Raw genomic sequence first — 22,854 nt, forward strand, 5'->3', positions numbered from 1 at the left:
TTGAAGGCAGGACCGACCGGCCGGTTTTTGTAATTTTCAGACTGGCAACCCTACGTTAGACGTCCTTTTCTAAAAAATTGTATCTCAAAATCAAAGATGTCATATAAAAAACTAAAATGCTCGAAGTCGGTTCAGTGGTTTAAAGTTAAAAATTTTCGAAGAGAGGCAGAAAAAATTGAATTTTTGAGACCACCCCAACTCAAAATGGTCTAGGGGCTAAATAAAAAACTACGGATCTAATTATTTTCGAAAAGGAAAAAGTATAGAGGAATTTTTTTTTCAGCAGCACTTTTGCAGAATAGCTCACAATAGCTAAACGCTCTTTGGGAAAGAGAAACCTACTCAGTTAAGCTAGGGGAACTGTGGGTAAGACGAACAGGTTAAGAAGAACGTCTTATATAATACAGAGAACTTATGATTTACAAAACCTAAAGACCTAAATATAGTTTACTTCAGTTCAATATATTGTTTTCAAAAGCAGCTAGTGAAGTATTTAATAAAAAGTGTTTTTCAATGTGTATTTTATTATTTTTGACCATTAACAAATTGAATACCTAAAATATGGTGGTGTAGCATGCAAAAAGTGAAGGGGGCAGTCCACCCTCTCCCACCAGTGGTAGCCAATCGAAAATTGTTTGGCAGCGGCAATATGAACAAGCATTTTAAAATCTATATGCTGCTGCTAATTTGTGTGAAGTCCACATTTGCAGGTTAACATTTTATTTATATGCTTGAGATGTTACTAAGAAGCAAAATCAACAATTTTATTATAACATGTTCACTGACCTTCTTACCCACACTAGCAGTTGTCCATTTCACCCCATCGTTATACATTTTTTTAAAGCGTTTACAATTTTTCATATTCCAATAAAGTTACCTATTTTTCAATGCAGACGTTACTTGAAAAGGTATTAAATCGAAACACTTCATGTTATGTGTAACATTTTAGAATTAAACCACTCAAAAAGCTTAATTTTGATGGCAAAAAAATTACATCCAAACGCAGAATCACTTTCAATTTTCAGTTTTTCTGTACTTTATCAAAACTTGAAAGTTCTAAATGATGATGGGATGGGTCAGATAGCAAGATAGTTGGATGCCCATCAAAACATTACAAACAAGTTATTCTACAACAATACAGCGATAGACTGAAAATGACTAGACCTGTTTTACCAAGCTACCTTGCGTTACGTTAAGTTTTTGCGCTGTTTGCTTCTCACGCGCTCTGGCTGTCTGTTCGGTTTGGTCCCTTGTTTGGCCGTTCTGCCGAGCGTGTGAGGAGACGAAACACTTGTTTGTCTGTGCATCTCTGTGCTGTACGAAAAAGTGAGGCGCTGTTCAGCTTGCGTGAGCAACCAACCAGTCGTCTGTGAACGTCGTCGCGAGTTGGTGTCGTCGTCGGGATCTTCGGGGCTCGTGTTGTGTGCTTTATTTGCTTTATCGAATGAAAGTTGTTCTCTGATTATTTTGACAGCGCCAAGGGCTAGAGAAAATTGCCAGAAAGAACCGTCGAAACGAAACAAAACAACAGCGAAAACGTTGATGTGTGGAAGATAAATTTTCCTACGAGGTGTGTGAAAAACGGAAAACGTACGTACGGGGCTGCAGGAGAAGCGGGTGCTTCACAGGAACGCAACCTGAGCAGATTTTTTCGATTTTACATATATAATTTTGCTTGGTAGAGCTAGAGTGTATTCTGTTGCGCCTCACTGTGGTCTGTGAAATCCGTGGTGTTACGGTGTGGAAGTGTGAGAGTTGTGATTCGAAGCTGGCGGCGGTCGTGCATTTTCCGTGACGGGCCAAAAAATAATCTGGTGTTGGATATATATAAATAACACGCGAAAACCACCCATTCCGTTCCGGATCTCCAGAGGATTGTGTCGGAAGTTTTGTACTGAATAACAATCGTCCAAAATAATCTCCCAGCTGCAACAGTTCCGAACGATGGCCGAAAATAAGGGAATGCTACTGGCGAAATCAGTCCAGAAACATGCTGGACGAGCTAAAGAAAAGGTAAGTGCATTTTGACGTGACCAAGACTTCCGAATTCTACGTTAAATAGTACAACGCAAAGCTTTCACGTTCTAAAAGAAATTCCGGCATTCACATTGGCAACATCAGTAGCAAATAGCTGTCGCACGAAAATAGATCACAGCTCTCGAGCTGAGAACAGGGTTTTTTGTCATCACAAACGACACATCCCGAGGACACTAAGGTTGCTGAATTGGTTATGGATCTATCTGCCATTGCAACCATTAATTTTCTAATTACCAAGGGCTTTAAACAACTCCGGACAATCTACTCCAGCTCCCGATCCATGCTTGGTGAAACTTTTAAGAAGAAGTAAGAGTTATTTTAAAATAAAATTACACTTGGCTACTAAGTCTGAGAAGACTAACGAACGATTTGTACCGAAGCAGCGAAAAGAAAGATGTGTGTTTAGCTGCGCGGGCAGATATTTATAGTTTTTTGGCTTCTTTCCTCCGATCCTGGTCCTGGTGTGAGAGCATTTGTCGAACATTAGAGTTGTACCTACCGGCTCTGAAAATTATGCCATCTAATCAATCGATTTACACATCTTTTTGTGGTTTTAAATACTTCTTTTCAGCAGTTGATAAATATAAAAATGAGTATTATATCTAGTTTTTTGGATTTCTATAAATTTTAGTATAATACGTACATCAAAAAGGTTACATTCACATTTTACACGACCTTGTCAAGCATAATATTAAAAGAAAAAAAAACATTACTGCATGTCATGATGATTTTAAGCTAAAGTAGGATTGTGTGCAACTACAATGTTCAGACTTCAGAAAAATAATCGTCACCATCAATAATTTATTTCATTAGCTCAGCGCTAATAAATGACGATAGCTAAAGTAACGAAATTTTTGACTTTATTTGTCCATTAACTGAAAAAAAACACGCATTCTATTCAGTCTCAGTAGAAGAAAACTTTAATAATCTTTAATCCAATTTGCTAGCATAGTTAGTAAACATCGCCGTTATTATCGGGTTTTATTGTATCCACATTCCTTCGCTCGCCCAAAAAAAAACACAATACTGATAGCAGCAGTCTATGTTATCAGTTAAACTTGATCAATTGTTGCAGATTTCACAGGCGTTTGCGTACTTACGTATGGCGCGCGCACCACAACAGGTATGCTTACGAATCTACTATGGAACACATGATCTCGGATCTACTTGTAAGACTTCTACCTGGCGACCGGTTCTGTTTACACATATAGCCGCATCATGGCAGAGGTGTTTTTTTTGTCTGACGTGGGAGGCGATACTCGATGAGGTCACGGTCGCTATCGAGCCGGATTGGAAATGAGAAAATGAATGTAGGAATCGGAAACATTGTGGGGATTATTTAAATTCTATCTGTGTGGAGCTAATTTTCGTTCTGGCAAAGAGGTATCAACCGAGGCTACAGTTTTACCTTTAATGGTAGTCAGGAAAAGACCGCTTGAAACAGTCGATGTTAACTCCTACGAGCGAGAAAAATGGCCGTTACTTTTTTTTGGCGAATAACAATTTTCAGCCAGACAATGTCAATATACTATTTGAATAACTCTATTTGCATGATTGCGCGCAGTGCTTTCGTCCAATTTCAATCTACACTCTCACGGGAATGGCGTTCCACAAATAGCTCCTTTCAAAGTTCATAACATCTCTTATTCCAGTTCCGAAGTGCATAAATTAACGTCAATTGCTACTCAAAATTCAACGCACTCTGCTGGTTTAATGCCACTTCACCAGTAACATGCAAAGTGATACGGAATGTGTATTGCCTAACCACAACAGCTGCAGCTATTCTCCACGGGCTTCTTCTAAAAGCAGCAAGTGATCTGTTTGTTGTCTGTCGTTTGGTTTTGTCAATGCCGATTGTTGGAGAAATGTCATCTCATGCTCCGTGGCACCACCAGCGCGAGCGCTGGTGAAAGAAGAGAAAGTTCAAATACTGCTGCTGCACCTCGGTTGACCAACGAAAGGTTTCCGCGTCACCGTAGCAGGTCCGATCCGCTGCTGGACGAAGCAAACCGGTATTCACTCGGAGTATGCTGATCGGCATGAATAGTAAAATATTCAAAGTTGTCGCTACGTAATACGTTTACGATCGGATCAGAGAGCCATTTTCGTCAGTGAATCCGTGGGGAAAGATTTATTGATTAGTAATTTCAAGTTAATTGTTATTAAATATCGTTGTCTCCAATTTACTGTCCAGTTATTGAAATATAAGATTTCGTGCTGGTCTCTGAAATGTTAGGTACGATTTAAAAGTAGACGGGAAACATTTTTGATAACATAAAATTTTATTTTAAACTTTTTTATAAAAGTTTTGATAGACAGAATTTTTAATTTAAGATTTACGATCCTAACCAGAAATGTTTAAAATTATGGTAATTTGAATGTGTTTATTTTCAGCATTTTACACAAATTGGTAAATGGTTCTTCGAAACATTTTTTTTGTTTTACTATCTCACTATTTTATTAGTCTCGAATATGGTTAAGATCATGGCAGGTCTATCTAGCCAAACTAGCTTATTTATTCTAGCAGTTTGTCTCATTAACCGGAGAGGTTCATGACTGCACAATCACTAAACCACACATTTTTCTATTTGTTGACAAATCAACAAGCAAGAAAGCAATTAAAACTAAACACTACGAAATGGTAGGATGACGGTGAAAGATGGACATGTCGTAGGCAGTATTTAATTTACGAAATGACGGCCAACGAAGTACCTCCTATCTACCTACCATTAATGCTATTGTTGGGCAGCAATCCAATTGTCGCCAATAGATTTGACGGAAGTAATTAGGAATGTCAACTATCAAGCAAATGAAATAGGATAATGGGAATTGTCTTAGGAAATTTATAGTGGTTAGGAATCGGATTTTGGTAATCGGAAAAACAGAAATGAAAAGTTTTAGCTGTGACGTTTAATACCAGTATAATTCATTTATCAATCAGTTTTTTAGTTTTGCGAATCAGAAAAATAAGTCAAAACAATAGTGTTCCTTATTCTTAATGCTACTAAAGTATACAATACCAGCAAAGTTACAAGCAGTTCAGGGAAACCAGTATGCTTACTCATCTAACTCATGTCTTATTAACGCACCAGGATTCCTTTATCGAGTTATGGGTGTCCCAGCATTACAGCAAGAATCCTGAAGAATTCTGATACAAGAATCCTACTTTTATAAGCAAGGCATTCTGTACGGATCTTCAGCAGAATTCCTCCACACGATTCCTATGCGAGGAGCCTAGGAAACTCTGTGCGAATGTTTTTTGTTCATCCGGAATTTCCTGAACTTCCCGTTCGGTAGTCGAATACAATAGGCGGGATTAACATAGTAGTCTGAACAAATATCACACGCTATGATGATTGTATTTTGCAGGTCCTTATGTGGTTCAAGGGTTGGTTACGTAATATTGGCATCGAATCAGGTATTAATCGTCTAAGATAATAAACCGCTCGCAGTGCGGTTGGTGCATTCACAAGCCTGATCGCTCTGTTGCAGACATGTAGTCCGAATTTGATGTAGACCATCTCGCAGTTCAAGTGGTAGTCAATTTATCAGCTTACTTGTTGAGTTCGATAATGATAATAATCCAGCTTGAATCTACGCAGCGTGAATATTTGCGCCCTTACCGCAGCAATCAGTTGTGTTGATCAGCATTTTGACTGTATGCCTCTGCAAACTACCTCAAAAACTAGCATAGGATAATGCTCATCTGGTCTTTTACTCTAGGAAAACAGCATTTTGTGCTGTCCTTTTCAACGTTTTCAATTTAACATAACTAGCAGTAATTATAAAGCTCACAATCGACTCCTGTACCGGGAATTAGTACTGAGAATGCAAGCCAATGCAATGCGGACATCCCAAATTGTTCTGGAAATCACAAGCTGGATTTCCTGTAAACATGTTCTTGGGAACCCGTAGTGCGAACACCACATAAAAAATGCAAATTTTTTCCACTCAATTTAAGAATCTACTGCATCGAAAGCGCAAGTAGATGAAAGATACAGATTTGAAAACCGCCTTTGATTGCGTTGACGACGACTCAGGTAACCAATAAGCATTACCAATGCTATTCGAATGCAAACCAATAAGCATTTAAGTTAGCTTAAATGCTACTTGAAAACTACTTTGGTAAAATTACAGTTACTTTACTGCTAATCCTTTTATGGTACTGACAATACTTATTTGCAGCTGATTACCGACTAGAAGAGTTTGAATAGAAATTTGGATGCCAAACTAATGCGAATAGGCTGTCAAAAAGCTTATAAATAACAACGTGCAGTATGAAATGCCAAATATGCTAATAAGCAGCTGATTTGCCTTGGGAGACATTGCTGAATGGGATGCAGAAACTTGGAGTTATTAATTTTTTTTATAACGATAGTCTTTCCAATTAACGGAATGAATGATAGAAGAAAGTACTTTTGCTCATACGGCGCTCTTGGTGGACGGATTTAGAAGTTCTTGGCGCCCACGTGTCGAAAATTTTGTTAGCTGCACCTATGTATTTTTGACATTCCGCAAAACGACTGTATTTTGTAAATAAACAACATGAGGGCAAAACTCGTGCACAGTTATTTGGAAAAATCCATTGTGGTCTGCATCTAGGCTAGCTAAACAGCTCAAATTGCCCAGAAATACGTATGGCGCGTTATCAAACGGTATAAGGAAACATTTACGACGATTCGGAAGCCTCAAGCTAATCATCGTAGTGGAGCTGTCGACCGGAAACTGCGTGGTAAGATTTTAAAGACCATCAAGAGGAATCCCAATCTGTCGGACCGTGACTTGGCCAGAAAACTCGGTGCTGCCCATAGTACCGTGAGGAGAATTCGACTCTATGAAGGAATCAAGTCGTATCGTAGTTAGCTAGCAAACAGCCAAAACGTACCATAAAACAGAATGGTGTGGCCAAAATCCGTGCTCGAAAGCTATACGACCGGGTGTTAACCAAGTTCGGCGGGTGTCTTCTGATGGACGATGAAACCTATGTCAAGGTTGGCTTCGGGCAAATGCCAGGTCAAAAATTTTACTTGGCAACGGCTCGGGGGGATGTTCCAAGCAAATTTAAATTTGTTTTTGCTGACAAATTTGCACGAAAATTTATGATTTGGCAGGATATTTGCAGCTGTGGCAGAAAAACGAAAGTTTTTGTTACAAATAAGATAATGACGTCGGAACTGCACCAAAAGAAGTGTCTCGAAAAATGAATTTTGCCCACCACCATCCTGTAATATTTTTTGGCCAGATTTGGCAAGCTATCATTACAGCAAAGTCGTTCAAGAGTGGAATTGCAGAGAAAGGGATCCAGTTTATTCCAAAAGACCTTAACCCACCCAATTGCCCCCAATTCCGCCCTATTGCGAAATACTGGGTAATCATGAAGAGGAGACTCAAGGCAAAGGGAAAAGTTGTCAAAGACATCAATTAGATGAAGACCTGGTGGAATAAGATAGCCAAAACGATGGATGAAGAAAGTGTGCGCCGCCTAATGAGTCATATTAACGGGTGGCAACTAAAATTTTGGAATTTTTTCGCGGCCCTTATGCTCAATAACAAACGAGCTCAGCGAGAAATGAGAGTATGTATGTGTTAGCTCTCTCTCTCTCTCTCTCTCTCTCTCTCTCTCTCTCTCTCTCTCTCTCTCTCTCTCTACGCGTGCCCAGTTTTGCTAAAAATGGCGTCGGAACAAGAAGCATTTCGGGAGCGCGTTGTACACTTCTACGAACTACAACAGAAATCTCGGCAAAACGTATACTGTGCAACAGTTAAAAAGCAAATATGTTGCGGCTTCGACTGTTTACCATATCCTAAGATGCCCATGCTTTGCTATTTACTTTCAGGACGACGACACTATGCCGGCCCTTACGACTTGCAAGGTACTGCACGTGACGTTGTTCGTCTGTCAGCGTGTGTTAGCCGCGTTTCTCGGCGCGGGTTTTCGAGGGAAGGCCCCGAGGGAAGTGTCGTCGTCCTGAAAGTAAATAGTAGTTACATTAAAACTTCTCGCTCGGTGGTAATCTGCAATTGATGCAGGAAGCGGCACAATACGTGTCGATAACCCCAACCAAACGCGTCGCTATTCTTGAGAAGTGGATTTTGCGGTCTCCTTTTGTCCAGCGCCTCTATGGTTCAAAGGTACAAGTACCAGCAAACCACATGTCCTGGCGGGTGTTGTGGGTTCGAATCCGGTTATAATCTCAGATTACAGCTTGGTTCGACTCATGCACCTTCCAGCATTGGACAAAAGGTAGGAGTCAAAATGACTACTTGTCAAGCATAGCTACCAATACCCCCCCCCCCCCTTCCTTTCCGCTCTCCCCCTCCTTCACCAAAAAATTTTCATTTCTTTCCCCTACCGTCCCTTCATCAATTGTAGAACCGTCGTTTCAAAAAATACTAAGTCTATGATAGGCCTGAACAACGTGCCAAAAATCCGCTTTATTGTTTATTGAGCAACTAAGTAATCACGGTGGTCGCGCGCGCTGCTTTTCGCGTTATTCGAGGCATTGCTGTATAAGTGTTGTTGCTCGTGTCACACACGCGCTTGTTGTCTGTTGCAAAAAGAATACACATAGGCAGAAAATAGAATGGCAGGCTTAAAATAATCGCCGCAAGCTCATCGTTTATCGAGCCTACTAGCTGACCCGACAAACTTCGTATTGCCACAAATTAACCTGTGTTGTACATAAATCATGAATCTCGGATGATCTTTGTCACAATCTCGAGTTTTGCAAGCCCCCCAGTGGGCGGCGCTTCCGACGGCGGGTCACCGGCAACACTCGCGACCGTCTCGTCCTGAATGATCTAGTGTTACTATAGATAGCTTTTGTGGTCTTGTATTGACTAATGTTTTATGGAAGAGTCTCGAATTTCTCGAGTTCGATTAGTTTTTGAATTTCGCAAAAATTTCTGTTTTATTTGTATGAGAGTCCATATCCCCCTACCACAGGGGTGAGAGGTCTCTAACTATCGTAAAATAAATTCAAGACTCCAAAATCTCCCACATGCCAAATTTGGTTCCATTTGCTTGATTAGTTCTCAAGTTATAGGGAAATTTGAATTTCATTTGTATGGGAGCTCCCCTCTTAAAAGGGGAAGGGGTCGTAATTCACCATAGAAAAAATTTCTGCCATCTAAAATTCCCACATGCCAAATTTGGTTCCATTTGATTGATTAGTTCTCGAGATAAGAGGAAATTTGCATTTCATTTGTATGGAAGCCCACCCTCTTAAAGGGGAGATGGGCCATAACTCGCTTTCTAAAGAAGAGAGGGGTCTCAATTCACCATAGAAGAAATATTGCGTCCAAAACCACTTATATGTCAAATTTGGTTCCATTTGCTTGATTAGTTCTCGAGTTATGAGGAAATTTGTTTTTCATTTGTATAGGAGTCCCCCCCCTCTTAAAGTGGGGAAATCCATAGAAAATATACCATAGAAAATATTCTTGCCTACAAAAACACCCACATGATAAATTTGGTTCCATTTGCTTAATTAGTTCTAGAGTTATGAGGAAATTTGTATTTCGTTTGTATGAGAGCCCCCCCTCTTAAAAAGGTAAGGGGTCCTAATTCATCATAGAAAAAATGGTTGCCTCCAAAAACACCCACATGCCAAATATGGTTCCATTTGCTTGATTAGTTCTCGAATTATGAGGAAATTTGTATTTCATTTGTATAGGAGCCCCCTCCCCTAAAGTGAGGAGGGGTCCCAGTTCATCATAGAAAAAATTTTTGTCTCCAAAAACACCCACGTGTCAAATTTGGTTCCATTTGCTTGATTAGTCCTCGAGTTATGAAGAAATTTGTATTTCATTTGTATTGGAGCCCCCCCTCTTAAAGTGGGGAGGGGTTCTAATTCACTATAGAAAATATTCATGCTCTAGAAAACTTTCACATGCCAAATTTGGTTCCATTTGCTTGATTAATTCTCGAGTTACGAGAAAATTTGCATTTCATTTGTATAGGAGCCCCCCTTCCTAAAGTGGGGAGGGGTCCCAATTCATCATAGAAAAAAATTTTGTCTCCAAAAACACCCACGTGCCAAATTTTGTTCCATTTGCTTGATTAGTTTTCGAGTTATGAGGAAATTTGTATTTCGTTTGTATAGGAGCCCCTCCTCCTAAAGTGGGGAGGGGTCCTTATTTACCATAGAAAATATTTTTGCCCTCGAAAACTTTCACATGCCAAATTTTGTTCCATTTGCTTGATTAGTTCTTCAGTTATGAGGAAATTTGTATTTCATGTGTATAGGATCCCCCTCCTAAAACGGGGAGGGGTCCCAATTCATCATAGAAAAAATTTTTGTCTCCAAAAACATCCACATGCCAAATTTGGTTCCATTTGCTTAATTACTTCTCGAGTTATGAGGAAAATTGTGTTTCTTTGGTACAGGAGCCCCCCCTCTTAAAGTGGGGAGGGGTCCTAATTTACTATAGAAAATATTCTTGCCCTCGAAAACCTTCACATGCCAAATTTGGTTCCATTTGCTTGATTAATTCTCGAATTATGAGGAAATTTGTATGGAAGCCCCCCCTCTTAAAGAGGAGAGGAGTTATAATTCCCCTTATAAAGAGGGGAGGGGTCTCAATTTACCATAGAATAAATTCTTGTCACCGAAAACACCCACATGCCAAATTTTGTTCTATTTGCTTGATTAGTTGTCGAGCTATGCAGAAATTTGTGTTTCATTTGTATGGGAGCCCCCCCTCTTAGTGGGGGGAGGGGTTTCTAACCATCACTAAAACCTTTCCTGGCCCCAAAAAACCTCTACATGAATATTTTTATGCCGATTGGTTCAGTAGTTTTCGATTCTATAAGGAACATACGGACAGACAGACAGACAGACAGACAGAAATCCTTCTTTATAGGTATAGATTACTCAAATTCAAAAGTGTTCTATCAATAGCAAAATGCACTCAGGTATTCAGTAAATGTTAGCAAACAAATTGATATGAAAAACTTGCATTGAGCTTCAACATAATTCATGAATATTTTTCAGGCTGCCGCTTAATAGCCTGAAATCACAAGGCCTTTATAGGCGAAATACAGAAAGCCTTTACGTCGCTGATATTTGACTTATGAATTGCAAAGGAGTTTATATGCTGAATATTGATGTGTGAATTGCTACATAGTTTATATGAAAACAATGTTTTATGAGTTTGTTTTACACCTGGTAGGTAATATTTTTTTGCGTCAAACTTTTTTAATACTTTTTCGTTTAAAAGTTCCTCAAATATGCTCAAGTATGACTTTCATGAACATAACATAAGATCTTTCGGGCTATTTTTTGCGACAATTTTAAATGATGACGAGGACTAAAAGGATTGTATAAATTGCCATAAAACTGGACACTGAATTAATTTTGCAACAAGTTTCACGAAAGATGCAGATAAATTGGACTGTGCTGATTTGAACAAATGTACTCTTTACAACATTACATATAATAAAACAACAATTAAACGTCTCTTCCGATAAAAAGAAAACACCTGTTTGATCGTTAAAGGATAAAAGAAGCGAGAGAAAAAAAAACTGTTTTCAATCGTTTTTCAGTTGCTTATCGTAGCGGTATTTTCACTTGCAGAAAGCGAAATTTTATTTTTCATCCTTCGTTTTTCCGCAGACATCAACGGTCGCACCGCAAGCATCGCGACGTTCGAATGACGAAGTATTTAATTTAAGAGAATTTTCCCGGTTTTTTTTCTGTTGTTGTCCCGATTAATTTATTTACGCTTGTGTTTTCACTCTCATCTCCATCATCTTGATCGCGGCGGTTGGTTTTGTGCTCTGGCAGAAGCAGGCAATATGTGATAGTAATGTGCTGGTTTTTGTTTAATTTTAAATCGCGGCATGTCTGGCAAAAAGTTGTCACTGCTGACGGTACGGTGGCATTGCTAAAGCGCTGCGGCGCTGTTTGTGTATTATTCAGAAATTGATTTATGAGTTTTACGACTAGATGAAAGGTTGATGGGCCGCATTGCCGAGACAAACCTTCGTAATAATACACATCGAGGAATGGCATCCGAAAGTCGATAATCGCATACGCTATATCTGAGGTCAACAGATGTCTTTCGACATTTCCTCCACGGGAAGCGTTGCATTCAGGACCGTATCGTCCGAGTGGAAGGGTTCAGGTTGAATGAGAAAAAAATTTTACCATTGCCTCGGGGTATAAATCGGTTTTGCAAAAAAAAAGTCCCACTGGGTAGGACGAGCGAAAACAGAAAGCAATTATGGTGCTTTTACTTTCAACTAACGAGTGAAGTTGCTTTCGAACAATTTTGCAACGACTCCCTAGCACACTCGACTCCAACCGGAAAATAAATTACAACACCACGAGAGCCGGCTTGTCTGATCGGAATGACTCGATGGCTCAATCGAAGGAAAGTCTGCTGCAGTTGTTGAGAGATACCGACCGATCAGCGAAGAAATTTATATAGAATGTGTTCGAGCAAATGTGTATTTCTGTTGCGAATTAGGTCGCTGTATTTCCGCTTCATTAGGACTACACAAAAATATACACTTGACGATACACCTAACTCTAACATTGAAATGATGTAATACTGAATTTTTCAAATTTCATATTGTGTCAACTTTCCACGTCCTAACATGTCAACAAAAACATACCTCATAACAGTCACCAAAATATGAGCTAAATGCTACCACGTTTTCGGCGTAAATTTTATTCAACAATCACTAGTTTGTGTCACCGGGTCAATCGTATGTTATTGTTGGAGTACCCTGCTTAAAAGTAAACACATAATTTACCTGAAACTAGTCCGAAACGAAATAGGTTAGTAAGAATAACAAACTGTTCATTTTCTAGTAAACCTGGTCAAGAAGAGGTGTACGTGATCATAAACTAAATCATACATCCATGCGATTACATTGTAGCAGCTTTTATGAATAATAATTTGAAAAAAGTGCATTTCAAAGCAATTGCATAAGCTGCCTGCATACCACAATTCAAGTGGTTAGGTTGGGACAAATTTCGAAACCAAATTATTAACTGATTGACAATTTTTTATGGACCAAACTGTTCGTTCGTTGGTTTAATGAACCATGAATAAACGTTAATTATCGTAATTGGTAGATTGCTTGTTTGCAAATTAGAGTTGTGTGACCTATCCTATTATGTACATTCAACTGTGCACATACACAAGCACTGCATGCACCCGTGGCCACACCGTCAATTTAAGACAAACCAGCTGCCGAACCGCCGCGCCGGCCGCCGCCGTGCAGTTTCCAGTGCATCTCGGTTTGACTGTGTGCAGCAGCAGCAGGTCGTTCGTTTTTTTTTCGCACTTTCTATTTGCCCGCACCGCCCGTGAGCCCCTCCTAGAGATGTGGCAAGATCTTGCTGAACCACTTGGCTCAATAGAGCAGCGGTCGTAATGGCAACCGGCAACGGCTCAGTTCGATTGAACGTGCGCAGAATCGAAACAAGTGCTCGGATCACAACGCGGTCGCGTCGGTCGCGCACGGCCGCTGTCTGTCTCTGTGGGCATGCACTTTTCGCTCTTTCTGGCTTACCCGGTTATCGCGCTGGAAAAGTTTGAGCGAAAACTATTGCATACCTCAAGACTTAGAAGCTGAAGGCATATGCCTTGTCCAATCCTATGGACGGGGTTCATGCCAAGGATACCGGACCGACAAGAAGCTGAAGGTGTGACTGGGCAGATTTAGCGGTGTAAAGCAAGCACTAAACGGATTCTGAGTTTACGGAAAATATAACCTACTAACAACGAAGACAGAAAATTGCTATTCAGAATAATGAGAACCAACTATACAGCATTTTGGGGGATACTTTTATGGCAGCTGCTTAATTTGCACGGAAGTGTTCCCTCATGCACATTTTGGAAACGAACGAAAGCAAAGGATAAAGGTTAATGTACTCAGACTTGCTTCCCCTTAAGAGTTACAATATAATGATGAATCAACAACTAACAAATTAAGTTTTGATGTTCCAAAATGAAAAATTAATACATCTGTGATGTTTATGAATATATCAAAAGAGATGTATCCGTCTGATTAATAGTGGTGTCATGTTCGGCTATGTATTGACATAGCAAAACTGATATTAGCTGTGCACACAGTTATAGCGAGGGGATATTAAAATGCATGCAGCAACGTGATAAAACACTTGGTACTGATGCATACAAAGCAACCAACAGCAATATCATATTTGCTTCGATGAATAAAAAACAACAATGCAACATGAGGCTTTCGTTGAGCGTCCTTTGCAAAGACTAAAGCGCACAACTAAATGTTGAAGAATATCAATATTTTATTTAAAAGATCTACAGACTTTGTCGCCTATTTTGATACTTATTGTATGACGATTCTCCGCTCAAAATCCTACTTCTTCCAATTTTTCTAAGAAACATTCCCCTTCAAATATCGTTCACGATATCGTAGCCGTGATTATCGGCGATCCTGAATACGAGAAACGCGCGTTTGTCTCCTTTAAACCTATTCCTTCCATGTATTTGGTCCTCGACGTATTTTTTTTATTGCAATCCTCCTAGACTCCGCTTTAAGTCTAGCGAAGATTGCCTTCGCCGGCGAAAAATCCTGGCTATGATATCAAAGTCATCTGCGAAGCACAGGCTACCTTCGGTGAAAATTGTGCCCCTCATTTTGAAACCCGCTGGTCGGATCACTCCCTCTCAAGAGTGATGTTGAATAGCATATACCTAGGATAAGCCGTCAGCATGTCTCAACCCTCTTCGCATCTCGAAGGGACTTGCGAGTGTTAATGTAGCTCTGATCAGTTTCGTCAGTTTGTTGGGAAAACCGTGTTTGTGCCTTTTCTGCCAATTGCTGCATACGATCGACTGTATCGTATGCTGCCTTGAAGTCAATAAAGACACCATGCGTGGGCATGTTGTACTCCCGACATTTCTGCAAAATCTGCCTGAATTTGGTCTGTATAGTGCCCGCGAGCCTCTATGAAGTCGGCCGGATAATTCCCTATGAAACTTGTGCGATTTTCCTCCTTCCAAATCTTGGTAATAATCCAGTGTAGTGCCATTGGCAGTGTTACTCAGCCATGGCCGTTATCGGCAGCTTTGTTGGTTTCGTTTGACTTCTTGAAGATCACATGCTGGGACATTACTATCTTCCAGGGGCACTCCTTTGATTAACTTCCGTCCCGTCTCCTTCTGCAACTTTGTCATTGAGATGATAAGTTTCACTTGCTCGTTTCTATACATTTTGGTTCGGTTTGTAGTTTGGTTCACCTTCTCATAAAACTTGCGCGTGGCATTAGCTAAGAATGGGGGGGCCTGTAGCCGCAAGGTTACCGAGTCTGCCTTGACAAGCGAGTGGTCGTGGGTTCGAATCTTATTAGAATCAGGCCATTCCATGTTAAGTGACTTTAGCATGGGTTTATTCTCAGGCCCCTCCACATCCTTCCTACTGCATTCTGCATTTACTAACAATGAAAGTCTCTTGCCAGGGCAAGTTATAAGAGTGATACTTGCTTGAGGTGCGAATGAAGTCTCTTGTTCAAGGGCAAATTATAGCTTGTTCCGCTTCCTGATTATAGGAACGAGATTGGTAATGCATAAGTAGTAAGTAACACATACATACACACATACACACACCCTCATTCTGTGCTGAACTCTGCTTTACCGACCATGAAGCCTTTAGCCGGGACTGGTTATAAGAATGATACTAGCTCGACGTGCGAATGAAGCCTCTTGTCCAAGGACAAATTGTAACTAGTGTCCGCACTTCCTGGCTCTAGAGCTAGATTGGTTGAAAAGTAGTAAGAAGCGTAGAGGGAAAAAGGGGTGAAAACACACCGACACTTTAAGCACGGATAATAAGCAGTTCGCTCACTCTATAGAAGTGCGAACAACACCTGGATAAAACGGCGGTCGTAGTGATAATATCCACACACACACACACACACACACACACACACACACACACACACACACACACACACACACACACACACACACACACACACACACATACACACACACACACACACACACACACACACACACACACACACACACACGCTCACACACACACACACACACACACGCTCACACACACACACACGCTCACACAAATAGCTAAGAATAGTTGTTCTAATTCTTTACGATCTCCGTCCTCCTTCTGGAGTTTTTTACTCCTCAGAATCGTGATCAACTGGTTCTTAGCTCAGTTGGCTTCGAAATACAAGGTTGGATATGTTGGAATCTCGGCTGTGTTACTACAGTAGTGCTGCTAGAGTCAGTCAGGATCGTTACACTAGCCCCGTAATTGTCCTGCATTCTAATAACTGGCTGCGAAGTCTGTCGATAAAGAAGGGTCAAGTCTTAAAGTCGTTTATAACACCAAGGCTTTGCTTTTGGTTCTTAGCTCGTCGGTATTTAGCCCGGTTGAGTTCTCCCTAGTGGCAATTCTCTGATCATTTTTCCAAACCATGTTTTCCCTCTACACCGCTTGTTGGTACCCCGGGTATCTTCACCTAGTGCCACGGTACTGGTTTCTCCAATGACCTAGCGTATTCTACGCTAACTGGCTTGGACGGTTGAAACATCTAACTCCTCGGGAAAAACAGTACCTCATCCAGTACCTCATCCAGTATTCGCGCGTAGTTCTCACCTATTCTATCCTCCTTCTATTTGATTTTCCCATGTTTATTAAATCCCAGTCCTCCCAGTTGGCCCGGAGGTACGCTGCCCATAAACGCATAACAGTCCCATATGACTTTTCAACATTTTTGAGATAAACCTGGCAATCATCTTTAAATTATCTATTCTTTCAATATTTCAAACAAAAAAGCTATGTTTGTTCCCAAAATGTTAAAAAAAATTAAACTATGTCAGTCCCATATTACAAATAAACACATAACAGTCACAGTAGTGAAAATATATGAATAAGCATTTGATTTTGGAAATTCCTGAACCGATTTGGCTGCAACAACTACCAAATGAAAGATTTTACGCAAGGATCAAGGCATGCTGTGAGTGTGACTGTTATGCGTTTATTCTTGCTTATTCAAGCACAAATTAACGCATATCAGTAACTTCAGTAGTTTTTATAAGTTTTGGAACAAATTGTAGGTCACTTGTGAACAAATTGCTTGTAAAAGTATTCTATAAGGTACATTCAAGTAATATTATGATGATTTGGACGATTTGTTTCCAAAATTTACTCAATATTTAGGAAAAAATGTAGCGGTTTCAAATGCGTTTTTCGCCGCTGCACGTTTTTGCATATGTGACTGTCTTCCATTTATGGGCAGTACGAGTCTGTCTAAAAACCAGTGTTCGTATCTTCGAATCTCGACTGGGAGAGATTGTTAGAGTTGTTTTCAGTTTGGTTCTAGACGAATGGGAGAGGTATTGAATAGCAAACAAAAACGAGTAGAAAACGAATAGAACCGATAGACGAAAAACGATAATTTTCTAATCCTTGAAAAAGATTTAATATAAACCGAAACGTCAGAAGTAGAAGAAAAACGTTTGTTTTTATCAGCAATTTGACTGCAAAGTTGTAATAAATTTACTTAAAGGCAACTTAAGGGGGCCCTACTTTGGAAGGTCGAAAAATAACGGATTTTCGAAAAAAAAATTTCGGATGCTATAATAGAAGTTAAGTATAATAGAAGAACGAAAACGGCCTAAGACTTATCGACTTCGCCGCCTCCAAGAACATGGCCATACGTAGTACCTTCTTCCAGCATAACCTCTACCATCGGTACACCTGGAGATCACCCAACCAGACAGAATCACAAATCGACCACGTTCTGATAGATGGTCGGCACTTTTCAGACATTATCGACGTCAGAACCTATCCGGGCGCTAACATTGATTCGGATCACTACCTAGTGATGGTAAGGATACGTCAAAAACTATCTGTTGTGAACAACATACGATACCGCCGCCCGCCACGGTATAATCTAGCGCGACTGAAGCAACCAGAGGTCGCCGAAAACTACGCGTTATCTCTCGAAACCGCGCTGCCGGAAGAGGGAGTGCTGGATGAAGCCCCTCTTGAAGACTGTTGGAATGCCGTGAAAACAGCCATTAACAGCGTAGCGGAGAACGTCCTAGGCAGTGTGGCACCGAATCGACGTAACGAATGGTTTGACGAGGAATGCCAGCAGATATTGGATGAGAAGAACGCAGCGCGGGTACAAATGCTGCGTAGAGCTACCCGTCAGAATGTGGAGCGATACAAACAGAAGCGGAGGCAGCAAACCCGACTCTTCAAGGAAAAGAAGCGCCACCAAGAGGAGAAGGAGTGCGAAGAACTCGAACAGCTGTACCGCTTTCACGACACACGGAAGTTCTATCAGAAACTCAACGGATCTCGCAAAGGCTTCGTGCCGCGGGCCGAAATGTGCAGAGATAAAGATGGAGGTATCTTGACTGATGACCGTGCGGTGATCGAAAGGTGGAAGCAGCACTACGATGAACACCTGAATGGCGTGCAGGCGGAAGACCATGATAGCGGAGGAAGTGACCACATTGGTGCAGCAAGCGACGAAGATGTGCCACCCCCATCGATAAGGGAAGTTAAAGAAGCCATCCAGCGGCTGAAGAACAACAAAGCAGCGGGAAAGGATGGCATTGGAGCGGAACTTATTAAAATGGGCCCGGACAAATTGGCCAGCTGTCTGCATCAATTGATTGTCAAGATTTGGGATACGGAACGACTACCGGAGGAGTGGAAAGACGGGGTTATCTGCCCTATCTACAAGAAAGGTGATAAGCTGGATTGTGAGAACTACCGAGCCATCACTATCCTGAATGCCGCCTACAAAGTGCTGTCCCAAGTCCTCTTTCATCGACTATCGCCAATAGCCAATAGATTTGTGGGAAGTTACCAGGCCGGCTTCATGGAGGGTCGGTCTACAACAGACCAAATCTTCACCCTGCGGCAGATCCTCCAGAAGTGCCGCGAATTCCGAGTCCCCACGCACCACCTGTTCATCGATTTCAAAGCCGCATATGATAGCGTAAACCGACAAGAGCTATGGAAAATTTTGGACGAAAACGGCTTTCCGGGTAAGCTTACTAGACTTATCATGGCTACGATGGATGGGATCCAGTGCTGTGTGAGAATCTCGGGTGGATTGTCGGACCCATTCGAATCTCGCAGGGGACTTCGACAAGGAGATGGTCTTTCCTGCCTGCTATTCAACATTGCACTTGAAGGTGTTATGAGGCGAGCGGCGATCGAAATGCGGGGCACGATTTTCAATAAATCCAGTCAATTTATCTGCTTTGCTGACGACGTGGATGCTGTCGGCAGAACATTTGAGGCGGTGGAAGATCAGTACACCAGACTGAAACGCGAAGCAGAGAAGATTGGATTGCAGATAAATACGTCTAAAACGAAGTATATGCTGGCGGGCGGGACCGAGCGCGACAGGGCTCGCTTGGGCAGCACCGTGGTAATCGACGGGGATGAGTTCGAGGTAGTCGACGAGTTCGTATACCTTGGCTCGCTGGCAACAGAGGACAACAATACCAGCCGTGAGATTAAAAGACGTATTATCAGCGGAAGTCGGGCCTACTACGGACTCCACAAACACTTGCGGTCGAACAATCTGAGCCCCCGTACAAAGTGCACATTGTACAAAACGCTAATTAGACCGGTTGTCCTCTACGGGCACGAAACGTGGACATTGCTAGAAGAGGACCTACGAGCACTCGGAGTTTTCGAACGGCGGGTGCTAAGAACCATCTTTGGCGGAGTGCAAGAGAACGGTGTATGGAGGCGAAGAATGAACCACGAGCTCGCGCGTCTCTACGGCGAACCAAGTATTCAGAAAGTGGTTAAAGCTGGACGGATACGTTGGGCAGGACATGTTGCTAGAATGCCGGACAACTATCCTGCAAAAATGGTTTTCGCATCAAATCCGGTAGGAACAAGACGAAGAGGGGCACAGCGAGCGAGGTGGCTATACCAGGTGGAGCGAGATCTGGCGAGCACTGGGTGCCCGCGGAACTGGAGATCAGTTGCCATGGACCGAAACAGATGGAGAAATTATACTGCGCAGGCCTTGTCATAAGACGTTAGGCCAATTAAGTAAGTAAGTAATAGAAGTTAAGTGTTGGGACACTTTGCTTATTGTTTAAGGTATATTTGAAGATGTCTTTTGTATTTTTGGATGCCAAAATAGTGATGATTATGCTGGTGGCAACTGGGCGCAGCGTTGGCAACGCAACCTTCCAGATTTGTATGGATTTTCCAGACGTTTTGATGCCTAATCAGACAAAAAAAGACGTTATTTAAGCATTGTTTTCCATTATACCAAATGGTAGCCAGATTTTTGCCAGACATTTTTATTCTCGTTTTCCAGATTTTCGTAAAAGCCGGATAGCAACGCTGACTGGGCGCGTGGGTGGTACTCTATACGAAACAGTTCCTTGCTGACGGTACTTGTCGGGACCAACGGAGTATTGGAGAATGGATTTTAAGGATGATTTTAAAGTTAGTTACGTAGGGGTTTTTGAAAAATCCTTTTGACATGACATTTCTGAAGGTATAAACCTCTCGAAAAGGCAAAAAAATAAAATTCGATTTTTCCGACTTTCCCGAGTAGGGTCCCCCTTAATACGAAATTCCGCATATTTTGTCACGTAAAGTACTCGTTTTAGAGGTTCAACATTGACTTGCTTTTTTTCAGTGATCAATGTGAGACACTTTCTGGAACTGTTCCGTAAAATCCGAGACCTCTGATCAGTTTGTGTTAGTGTTCATATCGTAGCACTAGCCCGTAATTGTTCTGTGCACTTGAAAGTTGACTGTGAAGTCTGTCGTTGTCGTATAAAAATCGAAGGTCGGAGAGACTTTGCTTTACTCTTTTATGTCTATCAAATGAATTGTTATAAAAATGGATGTATAGTATACATGTATTGTGCTTCACGAAGCAAATAATTGGTAGAAACTATTGCAAATTATTTCGGTCATTTGTCATTTATTTGGTCAAATCATTCAGTCAAATGGAGAATATAAAATCCTATGAATCTAAAAGCTATTACAGGGGAGACATGTTTAAAAAAAAACATTAAATGGTTTACGGACAAAGATAACTGGTAACCGCTGACTAAGGATATCGAAAGTTTGTTTTGACCCAAGCGAGTAATAAAACAAATGAGTGAAATCAATCACAAGTAGTTCGATTAAGAACAGCACAAGACATTAAGCTGTTGTATGTTTATTTCTTGGTGAACAAAAGTTACTTTTATTGCTTAGATTCAAACATAATACCTTTCTCACAGTTTTCATTTTAAATTTCATTCATTTTTTATTTAAAAAATGTCGACTCTTCCCTAAAATTCAAGTATACTTTCAAAAGTAGATAATTAACAGTACTTTTATTTGTTTGTTTATTGCAGGTAAATACAACAATTTGTCGATGAAAACATTCAAGCTACAAATGGAGCCCAAAAAATATTGTTCGTATGAAGGTAATTACTCTTTGTTTACCTTTTATGTAATTGACGAAGCTGCAAAGCAGCTTAATTGCTGCTCCAGAAAATTTTAAGGCAGCCACTGTTAACCCAACAATTGTCGCTGACCCATTTTCCTACTTTCCGGAAGCACTTTTACTTCGTTTGTGTATCACATTCCCTGCGAACGATAGCCCCAAACGATCCATCACAATAGTACCAGGTAATTAGTTCTCCATTAACATTTTTCGCTGTCGAATTATATACTGAACAGCTGACATCGAATAGCTGGCAAACGCATCTGAACTTAGTTTTCATTGCCAGTCTCCACTCAAAACTCCTACTTCCATGCCGTCCAGTCTGCCTCTGAAAAACATTCCTCTTCAAACCCCCGCAGCAACTTTTGCCATTTTTACTCTGTCGATTAAAGTTAGTTTCTGTAAAGCTTGGAAAAAATCACTAACAAATGTCACTATACGGTCGCTTTCGAGTTACCTCATCGACGACTGTGGGCTCACTTTTTGGCTGTGCGGGAACAAACAGGAATTGATCGCTTGTCGGTCAGACTTAATCGATCGATTCAACGCAGTGTGCGGCAGCATTTCTACGAAAAAGTTCCGCAAACAACACCGTCCGTCGTCGTCGTCGTCGTCGTCGTCGTCAGTGAGCAACTCTCCGGTGGTGGATGCCCAAATACGGCCAAGACCACTTTTTTGATCACTATGTGGAAACAGACCGCACTGGTTCTGCTGCTTCAGTGGATTGCTTCAGTTTGCGATACTATTTTGCTCTGGTGTGTGGACTGGATTTTTGAAGAATTAAATGTCGCAAAATAACTGCTCGCAACGCAACCTGACTCCGAACCCGAACAGATGAGTTTTCTCTGGCAAAAAAAACTAGGGAAACTTCTGTTATCCGACGTAGAAACATTGGTATGTCGGTTCCATCGTCGAAAATAAAACATATGCGCATGTGGTTCGTTTCTCACCCGTACCGTTTGCAATAAACTTCGGACCGGAGGTTGCATAATCGCCAGAAAGAGAGGAAAAGCATAAAAAATAGTGCGAACCGACTATAAGCAAAAGTCAGAATAATATGACGAACGAGCGAGATTCATTTATCGGACAATGACGAATTAGCTTACGCGCCGTCTGCCAGCAACAATGCAACGGCCATCAAACTGTCCAATCCGTTAGCTTTTTTTTCCGGCTGTCATTTGATATATCCGTACGTACGTTTGCGTTTTCGCGGAGTAGCTAGCAGGCAGGTATACATAAGCGCACACCGTGGTAGTGGATGCTTTTACATCTGTCCTAGCGACGATGGACCGACCGGTTAGTGGCGGTCGGTAATAGGCCACGTGCTGCGATGCGTTTATGGAATCATTTAATG

At 41.2% G+C, this 22,854-nt stretch overlaps 1 protein-coding gene across 2 annotated transcripts in view; it reads left to right on the forward strand.

Moving 5' to 3' along the window:
- The first annotated feature begins 1,368 nt into the window (after positions 1–1,368).
- LOC128738732 (amphiphysin) overlaps positions 1,369–22,854 on the forward strand; it is a 101,661-nt gene continuing 80,175 nt past the window's right edge. For both annotated transcript variants that reach the window (XM_053834071.1, XM_053834072.1), the window contains exon 1: positions 1,369–2,013. In XM_053834071.1, coding sequence (XP_053690046.1) covers positions 1,945–2,013 — 69 coding nt within the window. In that variant the 5' untranslated portion in view covers positions 1,369–1,944. The remainder of the gene's footprint in view (positions 2,014–22,854) is intronic.

The sequence above is a fragment of the Sabethes cyaneus genome, chromosome 2 (genome assembly GCF_943734655.1).
Source record: "Sabethes cyaneus chromosome 2, idSabCyanKW18_F2, whole genome shotgun sequence".
Classification (NCBI taxonomy): domain Eukaryota; kingdom Metazoa; phylum Arthropoda; class Insecta; order Diptera; family Culicidae; genus Sabethes; species Sabethes cyaneus.